We start from the raw sequence: 16,658 nt of genomic DNA, 5'->3' as shown, positions 1-16,658 counted from the left end.
GCAAAACTCCGAAGTCTTTATATTAGATTGATTCAGATTGGAGTGTTATTTTTTATTTCGTTAGAAGAAAGTTTAAACTAGTTTTAACCGAACAAGAAATTCTCCTGCGGTGGGTATAGGATTTTTAACACAATTTAAAGGGGCGCATATTTAATAATAATAATAAATCTAACTTTTTGTTCGGATGCAACCAAAAACCTGATATCAACAAACCAAAACTTCTCGTGTTTTTTGTACAAGCTGGTGGACGAATATGATAAAAGGGTTGACCAAAGAACAAATTATCGTGAAAGGATTTCTAAAAATTTTGAGAGCTGTAGAAACGACGCGATCTCGAAATTTTCGATTGATAACTTTTCAAAAATTGATTTCACCAAAAACATCTACACAACCTCAATTTCGTCTCGATTAGCTTACCGCACCGCAGTTCAAAGTTTGCGAAAAAATATCTTATTTGCAGCCACATAAAAACCAGATCACGACGGCGGGGATTCAAATATAACTACAATTCATATTAATTGTACGTTGCAAAAACACGATGCACATAAAATCACTGGAATCACTTTCCGAGGAATTTAAAGTGTTAAATGACATCAATTCATGTGATTAGGGACTTGTTTTTCTACTAATCAATGGTCGGTGAGTTTGGTGTTAGAATTTTTTGGCTTGTTCATTCAGTTTTATTTCTCTGTCAAAAATGTACGTTCAAAGATATCTTGTTGTTGAAAAATTGTAATATCGCAACCGTGCAAAATGTTTTTTCTAGAAATTGCTAAATGAATGAGTTTCATGTGTTTCCAACTTTTGTTGGTTATTTGAATACGACTTGGGGTTAAATATTTTGGTTCTAATGTCAAAGTATACTACTGAAGCTGTTGTTTGAATCAATTGAAAATATCCTTGTCACATGGGTCATAAAAAATGTTACAATTTTTATTCACGATACTTTATGAATAGGTTTGAGAGATAATACGAGTCGAAAAGTGCAATTTTTGTAAAAAAACGTCATTTTTCAATTGAAATATACCGAAATTGTAACGTGGTGGAAAAAAATGCCAAAACACAATGCTAATTCACCAAATCGTTCGTTTACCAGTTTCTCGGAAAAAAAGTTTACAGAGCTGTGATTATTTGTTGAAGTACTCAAGGAAAATAAGGCGTAAGGCAGAAATTAAGGTAAACGAGACCGTTGATTGTGATTTGCAAGTTAATTATCATAGGCTGACCATTTCCAAAGTTGTACAAGTAAGATACAGGCGAAATAACATTCATGAGTTAGCATATTAGCGCTGCTTACGTTAGCCGCTGATTAACGCCTTTCAGGCTTATTCGTAGGCGTGATTCGAATAGAACCCGGTATAATCTCAAGTTTATAATTAGTAATTATTTATTGAGAAACGTTTGAATTATGCGGCATCGATTGCACGTCCGCACACTTTCATTTTGACGAATTTTTGTCAGCAGTTAATATTTTTACGGTTAACAAATAATCACTGATTTGGTTTCAAGTACGATGAAAATTATCACCCATTAATCGCTTCGGCAATTACTGCGATTGTCATTAAACTCTTACACTGGAAAGGAATCGGTAGATGTCGACACACCTCAAGGGTTCGTTCTCTTCAATTTCAACCGATTGCGGTACAAAGATTTGCCATGGGCGTCAATTGTGGCGGATGTGATGAAAATACAACAATGGCTAGCTGTTGCACCTCCCCGAGGCTTACGCCGGCGAGAAAACAACTTAATTAGGTATAAACTTATTGTTAGAGGCCTGTATCATTTTATGGAATATCCTATTGGAAACAGTTTCTGTAAGAGTTAAGTTCTGCGTATGCTAAGATATTTGTCGTAAAATTATTATGATTTATTTAGAAGATTTCGCCTTTCGTTTTTACCTAAAAGCTCCGAAATACATTCCGAAAGGTTGATTAAAGAGGAATACTAGAATTCGAACAACGTAGAAAACGAAAACAGATTTTCACACATTGCAAGGGCAAGTTGTCGGTGTTCCATTCAAATTGAATTATAAGTTATTACGGATATGGCGGGTGGCCAATAAGCATCGCCTCGAGCGCTCGTCGTTCCCAGACGAAAGTATTTTGGTAACTGCGATAACCAAAGTCTTAAAGTCGTAGACTGTGGGTGAGAAACTGATATAAACTGAGGACAATGTGATTCGTAAATTTTTGTATAATTCTACGGGATCACAACATCGATTATAAAAAGTTCCACAGGAATTATTCCTTTGTAGTTTCAGTTGTAATGATTCGAACCATGATTTCCTCTCCTCAAATTATTAGACGCTGAAATGGCTCTTAGAATGTGATGTCACATCATCTATCGGCTCATTTTTTGCTTATAAACCTTTGACGCCTCACGGTAATTTTCTGCTCCCGTTAGATGACGTATATATTTAGGGCACAGCGAAGGCATCTCATTTTGCAATTCAGTTCTGCTTCTGCTATGATAAGTTGTATTTTTATCTCCTGAAACTTACCCAAAACAAACCCAATAAATTCCATAATATTTTGTCTCGACTGGTAAAAACTTGAAAAATATCCAGATATGTTCATTGCAATAATAATAGTGAAAAGATGTGCCTGATACGTAATGGAAGTGAATGTGAGCACATTCGGATAAACCAGCCATGATATATATTGCCAATTTGAAAAGAGGTTTTATAATTGAAACGTTCAAAGAGTTTGAAATTTTATCTGTTTTTATGCGATTCTGATGTTTTGGCCTAATTTTACTTGCTGACCAGATCCCCAGAAACTATCTGTAAAATGTTACAGAAATTTTATTAACTTATTTTGATCTGCTCCGAAGATAACTGCGAAATTTTTATCCAGACGATCTTTTAAATTCTATATGATCAATAAAATAAGACGAAAATCTTAAAATCTAAGCGAAAACAACGTAGTTGAAAGATTTTAAACATTCGGAACGTAAAACTTCTACTGAAATTGTTGATATCTTAGCTTTTGTTATTGAAATTTATGCATGTTCATTCTCTTACACCGAAATATCGAAGACGTTGATACTCCTGATAGTAAAATTAATGGTGCTTTGCTTACGTGGATTTACTTAACGAGACGTAAGGTCAAGATATTCGATCGGCAATTTGGGCGTGTAACTATTTCGACATTGATTAGGTATCAGAATTCACATTTTTTACTGCGGTATTTTTACTTCCCATCACCTATGGTGGTGTAAGAAAAGTATAGGTTTCGGTCGAAAATTACTTTTTCATATTCCAATGAATCTTTACGTTTTCGGTCCTTTAGTATCCGAAGAACAGGATTTTATCATGTTCCATTTTATTTCTTGAACGTATAGTTAGTTAGAAAAATAAAAAATTTCAAAATTTCAAAATTTCTCGCAATGGTTTCGAAAAGGCTGAGTGAAAAAAATCTGAATTTTACATGAATATTCATTCAGCTCTTTGAACGTAATATGCTTCTGTCGAAAGAAATTCAAGCTTACAATTTCGGACAAACTCTCGCGATAATCTCGGAGACGATAAGGGGAAACAATACAAAATTTACACGACTGGTCAAATACTGAGCGTTAAAAATTGCTATGCCCTGTTTTATTTTTACCGTATAGTTTTATCGGAAAAAATGTATAAAACTAGTCCTATGCAAAGACTCCAACACAGTTCCTTCGATGTTTATAGAAAATATTGTACAAATTGCTATAAAACGAAAAAAATCATGCAACAAGAAACAAGTTCATCAAAAATAACGGAACCATTTTTGAAAAACGAGAATTTCAACGACGAAAGATTTTAATCATACTTGATGGTAGTTCCAATAATCGAATTGGTTTTAACGGGTTGACAAATGCTACGAAAAATACTACTTTTATGGTTTCGTTTCAGTACTTCATACTTCAGTACTTCATTTCAAGTGTATGAATCCGTGACTGTGATCCTCTCGGATTTTGCTACATTTTTTTTCTATGATTCTTCCAAACAGCCATTATTTTATTGCGTTTTTTTTTTTTAAAGAAAAAACCGCCATTCTTTTGGAAAACGTAAAGATTTTCAAAATTCCATGATTATATGTAGAAGATTTTAATATACTGAAAAATTTTTTATTCGTGCAAACAGAATGTCAGCGACTTTATGCCCGGTCATTGATGTCCTGCTGCAGCGAGAAGGGGATGAAAATATCGATACATACAACGCTCGACGAACACCTCACAGATATTTTGCCGCAAGTATTTTTGATCCGAAGACACCGCGTTGGGACGGTAATTTTTACGGACGGGCTAAACCTGACATCGCCCGACAATATCCTGCTGTTGGTAATAAATATTACCTTTTCATATATTCATATTGTTAAATAAAAAAATTTACACGCTTTTAGATCAAGACATACGAAAATTTAATTGATTAGCATTAGTTACGATCTGAAATTTCATCGACCTATTTTTTTTTTTTTTTTTTAACGAGGGGCAAGACTTACATCATACGTGACTAATATCTATGAAACTAGTTCGTAACTTTTACCTCATACGTGTAACCTTGGAAATTTATAGCGGTAGGTCTGGGAAAAGAACCTCGTATCAAGGCTGTATTGAGAAAAATATTTACCAATTTTTTTGTTTAGTGATACATTTTAGACGTCACAGAGACGATAATTCACATTTCGCGAACGATGAGATATAATTTCGAAAAAGTAACCTTTCTTTCAAGACTATTTTCATACGAAAATATTCATTCGTGTACTATTTCGAGATACTAAAGTTTTTACAAAAAAAAAAAAAAAATTCCAATTGTTTCTTACTCGAAATGTCACTAACTTTTCGTAAGCCATAAGATAGTTTTCATCGACAATATTGACAGCGATTTTACAAACCGAGTGTGGAATGTATGCAAAATTTTCTTTTTTCCATCGCAACTTTTCAAAGCAAGACAGTAAAGACACCAAAATAATTGTCCGGAGACAAATGTTTTGCAAAATTATACGTTGCAGAATATTACACGTCTACCTGTAACTGTCATAATTTTAGAATTAACGCCAATGTCGACTTGCTGAAGTTGCAAATTCATATTACCACCAAATTTGAAATCTCGTTTTAATTTTCTACAGATAAGGCCAGGTTCTTCAAAATATACCGATTATCTATCTAAAATGACATATCTTTACTAATTTAATACTACGTACCTACGTTTCGCAATTTGCACTCATTGTGAATGCTGCTTAATGTCGTATGTAAATTGTCAAAATAGTTGCGTATATCGCTTAAATTAGAAACTCCAGACAGCACGCAACATTGGTTCCTAGAATGTTGCTGGCGATTATACACGAGAGTGCGAATAAATGATTGTAAAATTTGATATAACGTTACATTGCAACTCAGGCCTCGCAGAAGCAACTCTTCAATTACTACATCTCATGGCTGATAGTGGCAACAAAACGCAACGACGCAATAATCGACACCCTTCTCCGTATTCTCAACATCGGTATCGACAGCGACCTTATTGTCGCGACTTCACCTCTCTCTACATCCCAGGCTCTAAACGTGACAAATCAATATCTGAACAGGTAATTGATAGTAAATATTGTGCCAATGAAAAAAAAAATAAATAAAATTTCTCATCCACTTCTCGTCCCAATGTAAATTTTTGTAATATTTGCACAGGACGTGCACTGGACTGCAAAGATATGCGAAAGACTATCGAGCGCCAAAAATGCGGCGTATTAAAAACCGCGAAAATTCAACGTACAACCTGGATTATGTTGTCCAGGAAAATAAGACGGTTTCTTTCTACTTGTGCCACGTCTACAAGATAAGAAACTCGGAGAATTCGAGCCTTGTAATCGACCCTCTGGGATGGTGGAATCCCGGCACCTACACGCTCAGGCTACCGGTCAGCGTAGAGCTGAGAAACAATTTTCACGGCTTTCCGTTACTCGTTGGAATTTTGAACTCCAGCAGCGAAGTACAGCCCGATAACATTGACGAGGAAGAGATGGACGACATCCTGCCCCTCTTGGACATCATGGCTTTCGTTGTCAGCGGCATTAATGCCAGGTACCTAAGACTGCGTTGGGTACTTACTTCCTTCGATACCCTCACACGTGTGAAGGAACTTTGCACCTACGTTGAGCCACTGTTGAGTGCTGAAAAATAATTCGCTCTAGCGTTAAAATCATCGGTACAGCGAGTATGGATGATTGTTGTGCTCGTTTGCGGGATTGGATGAGCCTTGTTGTCAGTGGTTTAACAGATTTTCGTAAACTAGTATAATATAACTGGCTACCTGATAACTGTGCTCCCATGTATCGTACACTGAGAGAAATTTTTTAGTTCCGGTTATCGCTCAATCCTTGACTATAACAATAGTCGAACAGTTTTTTTAACGATACCCGTTTTACTGAATTTTTCTAGTTACTGTAACAAATGAATTTCTTCTCAGTGTGGTATTTTTTTTTTTTTTGGAAACGCTTTAAAGACTAAAAACGCTTAAATGAAACGCATAAAAAATTGAAACTAATAAAGTTATACAGCGAGGATGTCGATTTTCTGAAAGTGGATTATTCAAATTGTTGATTATCGAAGTGAGAGAAATAACAATAATAATTTTTGGTAGTCGCGCCCTTAAGCAATTATTGTGGTGGATAATTTTTTTCAATTTTCATCAGGAGCAAAAGATCCTATCTGTGTCCTATACGACCTTTTGTTTTTGGTTGATTGATTTATACTTCAGCCTAGAAAAAGCGGTAAGAATTATTTTTGGTCGTTACGGCCTTATGGAATTAATCGACGTAGGATTTTATGATCGAATCAGTGGCAGAAGGTCGTATCTATCGGTCCATAACTTTGTCTCTTGATTAAACTATTATTAATTGTCGACGTTTCTGACCATTGTTTCACGTTTTGAGTCTAGATACGATCAAAAAAAAAATAAGCTCTCTTGTCTTCTTCAGCAACAAAAGGTCGTCAGATGACGCTGTGACCTTATGCCGTTAGACATGTAATGAAGAGTAATACGTCACTATCCATCGAAAATATTATTCGCGTTTATTTTCCGATTGAAGGCTGCATTTTTGAGATAAAACAATCGTGTGAGAACTCATTGATCAAGTCGAAAGTACTGAGAGGAAATATTGCTAAAATTAGTTGGAAAATTAACCTAGTGTGTCCAATTTACGGAGTGCTAGTCGAGGATGTCAAAGCCCACGACGTAAAGGATCTGGAATACCGAACCTACCGAGCGCTAATCCTGGACTTCAAGACCCACCACGTAGAGAACCTGAAGCGCTAGTCCTGGTCGTCAAGATCCACTAGGTAGAGGACCTGGAACCCAGAAACTACGGAGTGCTAGTCTTGGAAGTTATGACTCACCTGGTGAACGACGTGGACAGCCAGAACTACGAGGCGATAGTCTTGGAAGTCGAGATCCACCAGGTAAAGGATTTGGAGCGCAGGAAATACGAGGTATTATTCCTGGGAGTTAAGACTCACCAGGTAAAGGACCTGAACATCTAAAACTATGGAGCACTAGTTCTGGAAGTTACGACTCACCTGGTGAATAACCTGAACAGGCAGAACTACGGAGCGTTAATCCTCGAAGTCGAGTTTCACCAAGTAGTAGATCTTGAGCGCAGAAACTACGGAGCCCTCGTCCCTGAAGTTGAGTTTCTCCAGGTAGCAGACCTGGAGCGCAGGAACCACGGAGCGCTTGTCCTGGAAGTCAAGTTGCACCAGGAAGCGCAGCCGGAGCGCAGGATCCAGGAGGTATACAACCCGTTACTCGAAATCTGCGACTCGAAATCTGCGGAGCGCGATTCTCATACGTCCGCTCTACCGCGCGGTTGTTTCCAGACTGAGGAATTCGGCTAGCTGATTTTCGTCTGTTAGATATAGATCGATGACGTCAGGAGAAAAAAAAATTGTGACGTTACTTTCTGAACATCCGAACATCCGGACTTTAATACTATGTATGATGTTAAAATTCTCAGCTCTTCACGTAATTTTGAACTCAAAGATAGTCTATTTATCACTTCATTTAGCAGGGATTTGATAAATATCTTGACTATACTGCATGCATGAAGACCACTCGTTCCAAGTAGATGAGAGCTTTGAAAACAGTGTGTGATTGAAGTGATTGCAATATATCTTTAATAACGACGACTAGCTAGATGTTTCAAGTAGCTTCAAAATTGCTGCTCTTCATAATTGAAAAACCGTCTGTCAAGTGTGTAATGAATTTTGGTTTATTGATTACAAGTCAAATATAAAAGAAAGGGAAATAAATAGACAATTACGAGAAAAAGTTGTTGACGATCAAAGAGAAAATTATGCATTTATTTAGGTCGTTTTGGTTTAATAAGTCAACTATAATTTAATAGTACAGAATACCCAATTTATAGTCCCTGCACGTCGCAACCCAACAAACTTGGTTTGATAGTTTAAAAAATATAAATGGACGGCACAGGTGCATAAGTTAAAAGATGTAAGAGACAATAGTCGAGTAAGAATAAAACAAAATAGTAACAATAACATAAAAACGGACGGTAAAAGTGTATATGGATAAAATCGAGCGGAACAATTATTCGAAGAATTTGAAGGGAGAGTGTTTCATGTGTCGTATTTATAATTTTAGAATGGTGTGACTTTCTTTATTGTTTCAGTTCGTCGTTATTTATTGAATTTGTTACCTGATCAGGATTTGAGTTAATTTCACACACTTTATGATTTCCTGACACCTCCATACACAACTCTCTCCTTCTAAAGTCGTAGGCCAACTAATTTGCCGATTTGCTGATCCGCTGATCCGCTGATCCGTCCGAACTTCGGTTCTTACTTTCGTCTATCAAAATATACACATCGTCACAAGTGTAATGTTTATATGCCCAACCCGAGACATGTCAAGGACAGAATATAATTTGAAAGACTTCAGTTGCTTGTCGAAATAAATCGATAAGCGTAACAATGCGTATCTCAATTATTAGAAAGTACATTAGTTATAGTATACAATACCGAATTTTCCATTTTACAACTCAATTTGAATACACGTTTTACATTTTTCGTTTAAAATAGAATTTCGGAACGCGTTTACATTTGTCTATTTAAATGATATTTTACAAGCATTTTCGATTTTCTATTTTAAATACAATTGGGCAATTCCACTTACTACGTAGAACGCAGTTTTGAATTTTGAAACCTCGTGTTCAGATTTGAAATCTACGACCAAAAAAAAATTTCAATCGTTGATTTTCACTGGATTCCGACTAGTCTAAATAGCTAATCGCTTTCCAAAGACCACTTTCAATCACTTTCTCAATTAATGAAAACGAGAAAATATATATTCCATACTGAAAAAATACGTATTCTACAGTTTCGAATGGAAATTGAGGTAATATTTTTGTTGCAATTTTGAAAAATGCCAAAATAGAGGGAAAAAAATGTACACGTTCAAATTTTTAGTGGAATTGCGCATTTATGAAATCACTTCACTCAGCCCCGATTCCGACTAATTGATCAATTATAATTAGCATAGAGCTGGTGCCCCATGATAAACTTGGAACCGTGGTGAACAAAGCTTGGAGTCATCTTCTTGGCGATGTCGTTTCTGGAGTCGTTGACATAGGACTGGGAAACATAAACGTGAACGACGAACGTCAGCGAGGCATGAGCTTCACGCATCCCATCATTCAGTCAATGTTTGTATATTCTGTGAAACGTTATGACTGTCATTTCCGCAAGGCAAGCATTTGAACGATCGCGAAGTCTAAGGTTGTCTTACAACATGGCGGAGATAATTGATTCACTTTCTCCGAATTACCTTCGTATGCTGAAAATATGAAACTGTGCATCAGGAGTAATGTCCATACAAAGAAAGGATTTGCTGAATCTACCAAATATGGCGAACTAAATGTTTTTTTTTCCGATTCAATGAAAGAGTTATTCATATTTGATTCAACAAAAAAATAGCTATAACGACAACTTGTGTTATCCAGTGAAACCACATTTACTTTAATGAACAAAACATTTCTTTTTCCATGTTTGGTGAATTCGACCATTTTTTTTTTTATAAGTAGTCGAGTAAAATGTAGATAGTTCAAAGTTACTTTAGGCTGTCTTAGATAGTAAAAATTCAATAAATGACTAGTAATCGTTAATTGTCAAGGATGACTGATCTTACTATCAAAGATTTGAACTCCCTGTCGCATTTCATGTGACTTGTCCACTCTGCATAACTAACGTTTTGCAGGAGAAACATTTACTTCCATCCCCCGGAATCTGGTTCCATGAGAGATATCTTTTTACAACCGTTCAACAATCGACTGCTAGGATGCGTCGCTGTTACCTGCATTCTAATGGTGCTAGCAATGACGGCAATAAATTACGCAGGGAAACTCGCTCTCAGCGACGAAACGGAAAACCATACTGGGTTGGGTGAAGCCGGATTATGGTGCATCGGCATCATGTGCATGCAAGGTTCGCTCCAAATTTGCACTTTTATACCAATACGCGTATGGTCATAGACAGTAGGCAATTTGGAAATTGGACGAGTTGAGTTCCTTTCTCAAACTTTAGACACCTGAGTCAGCCATTATTGAACACCACGTGTTCAAGTGAATTCTTATGATTTGAAACGCTGTTTTGACCGTCTTCTCCTGATCCCAAGCATTTTAACGTACAGATTTCAGGTATAATTTTAACAATCCGGTGCTAGAAAGCAAATTAACTCTACGTGCTTGCCAAAGCAAACCAACTCGCACGCACCAAAAAACACATCCTGCACAGAAATCACGGACTATTTACAGGGTCACCTTGGAGTCCCCGAAGTCCATCTGGAAAGATAGCGCTTTTAAGCTGCCTGATATTTGCACTCGTTATTTACAACGCGTACGCCGGTTTCATCACGTCAATACTTTCGGTACAAGCTGTGGGAATCAAGTCATTGGCGGACCTTCTTTTCAACAACTACAAACTCGGGTACAGTGGAAACGACGACGAGTATATACGGGTGAGACTTGCGTTTGACACAGATCTAAAATTCCGTGGAGACCCGAAATTTTATGCTGCATCGGTTAAAGAATTTGTCATCTTCCTCGATAAGATAATTGAGTATTTCAACCGAAACTGTGGGATATAATTTTGGCTTTCCATTGGCTGCAAACCCGTTGAGTCCATTGAATCGATGTCTCTGCTTAAACAGAATGCAAACGACAGTAATCTGCGTGAGCTGTACATCAAGGCTTTCAATGGTCGCGAGGCTGGGGTAGACACCACTTCCGGTCTGCAAAAAGCTGCGAAAGGTGGTTACGGATTTTTCGTAAGTGCAAGATTGGCTCGGCGGGCTCTCCGCACGACTCTTCTTCACAATCGATGCTCCCTCAAGGAGCTTGTAATTCCCCAGACCTTCACAGTCGTCGCTTTACCAATGGCCCACACCTGTCCCTACAAGAAGATCATCACTCATAGGTGAGCGAATAGCACGCGAATTATCCGCGAGTATGCGCTTCACTCTAGGTGCCACTTCATCGACTTCTTTCACGTCATCAAAACCGTCTACGAAGCTCTTAGTCCGCCAATCGTTGTCAGTTGAATGTATTTCTTGAGAATTTCTGAGTGCTACCAATAATCATAATTTTGAATATAGCATTCAACTATACAGCCTCGGTGTTGAAAAAGTAAACGATTTTATCAACTTTGAAAAACTTGTCTCGCACGAATCGGACTTCTAAGATTGTACCGTGCATTATTTCTGTCTAACGCAAGCGTTTGATGAAAATTTATACAAATCCGGATAGTAAACTTGTCGAAATGTCGATTAGCCTTTGACGAATTAAGGCCGGCGTAATGCCGACAAATGAAAATGATCTGTGTTATTGCTGGAGATGGCAACAAGTGGGCAAATCGGTGACTACTTTCCAGAGATCTCGTAACGACTGTCAATAATCCAACAGTCGAAACTGGGTCAATCGTATTTCAACGAATGCCCGCAAAAATGTCAAGAACAAGATAACGCCGAAACAAAATTTGGGTTTCGTATAGAACTGGGCACAATGAATGTGATACAGGATAATAAAACGTTGTAATTCTTGCAACTTTATGGTTTTGCTTGATTTGTTTTTTTTTTTTTTTACTGACAAAAAGTCAATCTGCAGTTACTACTTTTACACTATTGACTGTAAATCGATGACCTAGCTTACATTCGTTAACTTATGGTCAACGCGTAGTAAAATATCGGCTTCAAATACACCGTCTTTATCAGTCTCCGACAAGTTGACATATCGGAATCATTTTTCTATACTATCAGATTATAAATTTTGTAATACGCACGAGATCACAATGCGCGCTTGCTGGTTCATTGTTGGTTGAAATGTACTCTGGTTTTATTCAAGCGTGACGAGCCTTTGTTTTAAATTTTCATTTCAAATGTTGATAAGTACATTTCTTACAGTAGATCGAAATAGTTGTGACACATTTTTAATAATTTGTTCGAAGTAACTGATGCGATTGCTACAGGCAAAATTGACTTTCAGTGTTTTTGCTGGAAGATTTTAGCATGGGTGAAGTCATAACTATATTGTTTCCAATCTGTTGCATAAACTATAATTTTTGTGCAATTCGCAATAGAAAAAATTCCATTCAATTATTTTTTAGTACATTTTTCGAATGTACGGTAAAAATAAAAAGGATTTGGCCCACGTTTGGCCGCTGAAGATTATTAGAAATTGAAAACGTACCATTATTAAATTTTTTTTATATCTATTTTAGAAAAAAAAACGTTTCAAGTAAAAGCTGCGTGTCCTACTGACCACTACGAAAAAAGTATGATACAAAAATCAGGTATTATAGTGGGTTTAGCTGCAATGGCAAAAAAAAAAAAAAAAAAACAAAAAGAAACGAAACTACCAGCGTTTGGTTTATTGCACGTAAATCAGTGAATTAATAACAAACAGTCTCGGAATTCATTCTAAGTATAGAAGAATCTTATCCCGAAATAATCATGCAAAATTTACAATTAGCAATAGTAAGCAATCTACGAAAATCCGCCCTTTCTCTATAGACATCCACTTTACACTGAGAAAAGTTTCATTTGTCATAGTAACCAGAAAAGTTCAGTAAACCAGGTATCGTTAAAAAAATTGTTTGAATATTGTTGGAATTACAAAAAACGAGGTACGCGTAACCATTTTGCGCTGTTCTCGATCCTTTTTTGGTAATTGCAACGCAAAATCAGTTTGTTCGGTTTACTTCACTTTCTTTAGTTAAACAAGGCTTTAACATCAATTTATTGTTGCACAAGCATTAAATTTTCGCAACAGTTACAAGAAAATATAGCAACAGTGATCCCAATGAGAAAGAATGGTAACGGATACTAGACTTTCCGGTAACAGCTAGAAAACTGATTTTCATTTTGTACCTAGAACTACATTTTTCGATTGTGGTAAAAAATGAAAGCGGTAACCGGAATTAAAAATTTCTCTCGGTGTACGTATACAAAAATATTCGGACCTAAGTCACGCTTGAATAGAACTTAGAATTCGCTCAAACTCCTGTATATTTCGAAACTAATTTTGCAGCATAATGCGAATTAGCGAGGTCGGAGTGTTGAGCCGAATAAGCGAGAGGATGCTGCCGAGAATGCCGCAGTGCGAGGCCCCGACAACCTTCCACAGCGCTCGTCTGGCCGACGTTTACTCCGCATTTGTCATCCTCGTTACCGGGGTGATGACTGCCCTTGCTCTAGGAATTTTCGAACGAGTTTGGAGCCAGCGAAAATCGGTTCGAGAAAAACTCACCCGAGCGATCCACGTTCACCGGCGAGAAGGTCACGGCCACGGCCACGGCCAAGCGAACGACGCGGTATCGACCTCTCGGAAGAAGGTCAAGGAAGATTACCTTGAGGATTCGGAAAACGTGCTCTCCCAGGAACTTGGGCGACGTGTTTTCACTTCGAGTGCTGCTGTCGGATCACCGAGAATCGGTTTACAGGGAACAAGCGCCGGGGGCGATTTTTCCATCGCAGGGAGACTTCGGAGCCGCGGGTTATTCCCGACTCCGGGTATCGTCGGATCGTCAGATTTTTCAGGCCTAAAATTATCATCGCCAAGAAGACGGAGCAACGTTGCATTGTCCCCTGTGGACGATCAGGTTTCCGGCAGTAACGAGAATCCGGAACCTATTATTCCCTTCCACGTTTAATGACTCGTGAATCAAAATCTGATATCAGAATCGCTCTGGTACGTCCGGATTTTAAGTACTCCTGCTTGGAACATTCGTTTGTGGACCTCGAACGTTGATAACTCAAAATGGGGACGGGGGCCCGATTTTGAATGGAACAATTCTGACATCGGATACGGATTCGGAGTAACCAAAAATTTATTGGGAGGTTCTTTTGAAAGGATCTGCTCCTAGCGCGCACGATTCAGTTTGCTTACGATTAGTTATTTTACAACGATGAAAAAGTATGCTTCTACGTGTAAAAGAAATATAAAAAATTAAAAATTTATCAGACTTGTAACAACGATCAGAAAATCTTGCACAAACTTTGATACAGTAAAATTTATATTTCACAATATCTTCTTAGGTGAACGCAACTTTGTGAAAATTAAATATCTCTGAATGCATAAAATAGACTCTAAAATTATGGTTTATTCGAGACAATAAGAATTACATATAATTCGCAATCAGCGTACGCGCTTACCAGACTATAACATCACTTAAAGAATCGATGCTTATATCTCGACAATATACGATATAATCGGTCGTCAACATTTTATTTCAACCATGACTCGCATTTTCGCAAAGAAACTACCGCTTTTCGTCACCTCGGGTCGAGAAACATTGGGGATGCATTTGCAGTCACGAAAAAAGCCTTCTTCTCCTCTAAAGTAGACACGGTATTGTAAATGACTTGCTTCTTTGTTGTTTACATTTTTATTTCTAATCGTTGCATCGATTTTAAGCAATTTGGTGTACCTGCAAAGAATTGTGGCCAAGTCCGGTAAACGTCGATCAAATCCGCTCCACCTCTGCCATTCTTTGTACAAGTTCAGAGGCCCGTATGCAAAGAGATACGCGTTGCATTTAGATTTCAAACTTTATTTTGAAAATACGATTTAATTAGTAACTCGCAGTTATTAAACTTATTGTCCTATGAAGGCAGTCCCATCGTTCAAATATTCTAACAATCAAACACAGGTTGAACTTCTTATCGATCGATACATATGATAGATTTTGATAACACCATGTTTGTAACGATGAGTGGAAATTTTTCGTTTGGAGAATTGAGTAACTCCGCTAACTTTGTAAAATTACTTTTGAAATTAACGAATTTTCATAAGTGCAAATAGCTCTATTAGTATGTTTTTGACAAATGCCACGAGGTAAAATTTTCAACACTGATTTATCGATGGTGTGAAAGTTAAGATAATCATAATAAAAGTTGCGATGATGTTGTTGAGAATTAATCTCAGATTTTTCGTGCATAAATTTTTAAAATGATCCTATCTACAAATCGGTTGTAATCGATTGATAGAATTTAGAAATGTCTGCAAACTTTACAGATATAGAAACATAGTCTACGATTTACTATTTTCTACATTCAGTGACATACCTACATAACTGAAGTACTTTTTCGACGATTAGATCCTTTTATAAGTGGCAAAGAAAAAAAACCTGAAAAAAAAATTACAGTTTTCTTGTCTACCAATTGATTTTTACAAAACCGCTTCTTTTTTGCAAGTCCTATAACGTTGAGAAGGCGCTTCGATTCCATGAGAAATGAAATATTGAACATGATAGGAATCAATTTATTCTCAGCACTTCGGGCGGTTCTAATAATAGTTTTAATGGAACGTCAAATGAATCGTCTCGATCCAACCGTAAGCTAAATGTTTCGACAATTTATAAATTCTTTTTGAATGAAAAATAAGGTCGTGCAAATCATAGTTGGAAGTCCTGAAAACATATCCAGAACTCTAAGCAAAACTTATGAACTCTTGAAAAACGTCACTTCAAAACTTTGTGTTTTTCGGAATCTTATACAACTTTTCTTTCGTTCGCATTGAAAAAAACGCGCAAAAAATTAGTGATTTACCGAAAATAAGGAGCCGCTGTTTTTATTTAATTCTTTTTTTTCCAATTCTCAACGTCCAAAGTACGGCATAGAACTATAATATCACAGGTATAGAACTATAGAACTGTTTGAGTAATTTCCAGAATATTCTAAGCAAATGAAGCTTTCTAAAATTGAGCACATCCTGAAGTTGACACTCCATGTTTTGAAAATGATTCCTCGAACCCTGATCAGCTGAAATTGTTATTCAAAATTACGATAAACTCCATTAATCTGAGGTAATTCCTGAACTACTCAAAAATCAATATTACCGAAAATGGGGTGCCAATTTCACAGAAGGAATATGAAGATAAATTTTTCAATTTTAAAAAATTCTGTAGTAAAACGTTGTGTGGAAATAAATTGCGTAGAAAAATATTCTCCATAAAATTATTCTCTGTAACAATTCTCATGTCAAATAAATCATGCAGAATTATTTCCATAGCAAATCTAGATTTTTCTTCTGTAGAACTGCAATACGTACGTAGAACAATATTTTTGTAGAGAATTTACGCTGTCGAATTGATTTCCATAGAATCAACCCTCATGCCATTAATTATTA

General features: G+C 36.8%; 2 protein-coding genes across 4 annotated transcripts in view; one reads left to right on the top strand and one right to left on the bottom strand.

Moving 5' to 3' along the window:
• Positions 1-7,670, bottom strand: part of LOC107219264 (acyl-CoA Delta-9 desaturase) — a 27,469-nt gene extending 19,799 nt beyond the window's left edge. Inside the window, exon 1 of the mRNA XM_046729915.1 lies at positions 7,543-7,670. The gene's annotated coding sequence lies outside the window, so the exon portion shown is untranslated. The remainder of the gene's footprint in view (positions 1-7,542) is intronic.
• The window catches only part of LOC107219260 (glutamate receptor ionotropic, delta-2-like), a 23,649-nt gene extending 6,991 nt beyond the window's left edge, over positions 1-16,658 (top strand). For 2 of the 3 annotated variants that reach the window (XM_015657429.2, XM_046729908.1), the window contains exons 2-9: positions 4,118-4,314; positions 5,374-5,558; positions 5,656-6,048; positions 9,516-9,683; positions 10,235-10,461; positions 10,791-10,993; positions 11,186-11,451; positions 13,560-16,658. In XM_015657429.2, coding sequence (XP_015512915.2) covers positions 4,118-4,314; positions 5,374-5,558; positions 5,656-6,048; positions 9,516-9,683; positions 10,235-10,461; positions 10,791-10,993; positions 11,186-11,451; positions 13,560-14,181 — 2,261 coding nt within the window. In that variant the 3' untranslated portion in view covers positions 14,182-16,658. The remainder of the gene's footprint in view (positions 1-4,117; positions 4,315-5,373; positions 5,559-5,655; positions 6,049-9,515; positions 9,684-10,234; positions 10,462-10,790; positions 10,994-11,185; positions 11,452-13,559) is intronic. The other variant, XM_046729907.1, reaches the window with a different exon arrangement.

Source organism: Neodiprion lecontei, chromosome 1, assembly GCF_021901455.1.
Source record: "Neodiprion lecontei isolate iyNeoLeco1 chromosome 1, iyNeoLeco1.1, whole genome shotgun sequence".
In the NCBI taxonomy this organism is placed as follows: domain Eukaryota; kingdom Metazoa; phylum Arthropoda; class Insecta; order Hymenoptera; family Diprionidae; genus Neodiprion; species Neodiprion lecontei.
Note: the sequence above shows the minus strand (reverse complement) of the source record. Positions and strands in the feature narration are given on the sequence as shown.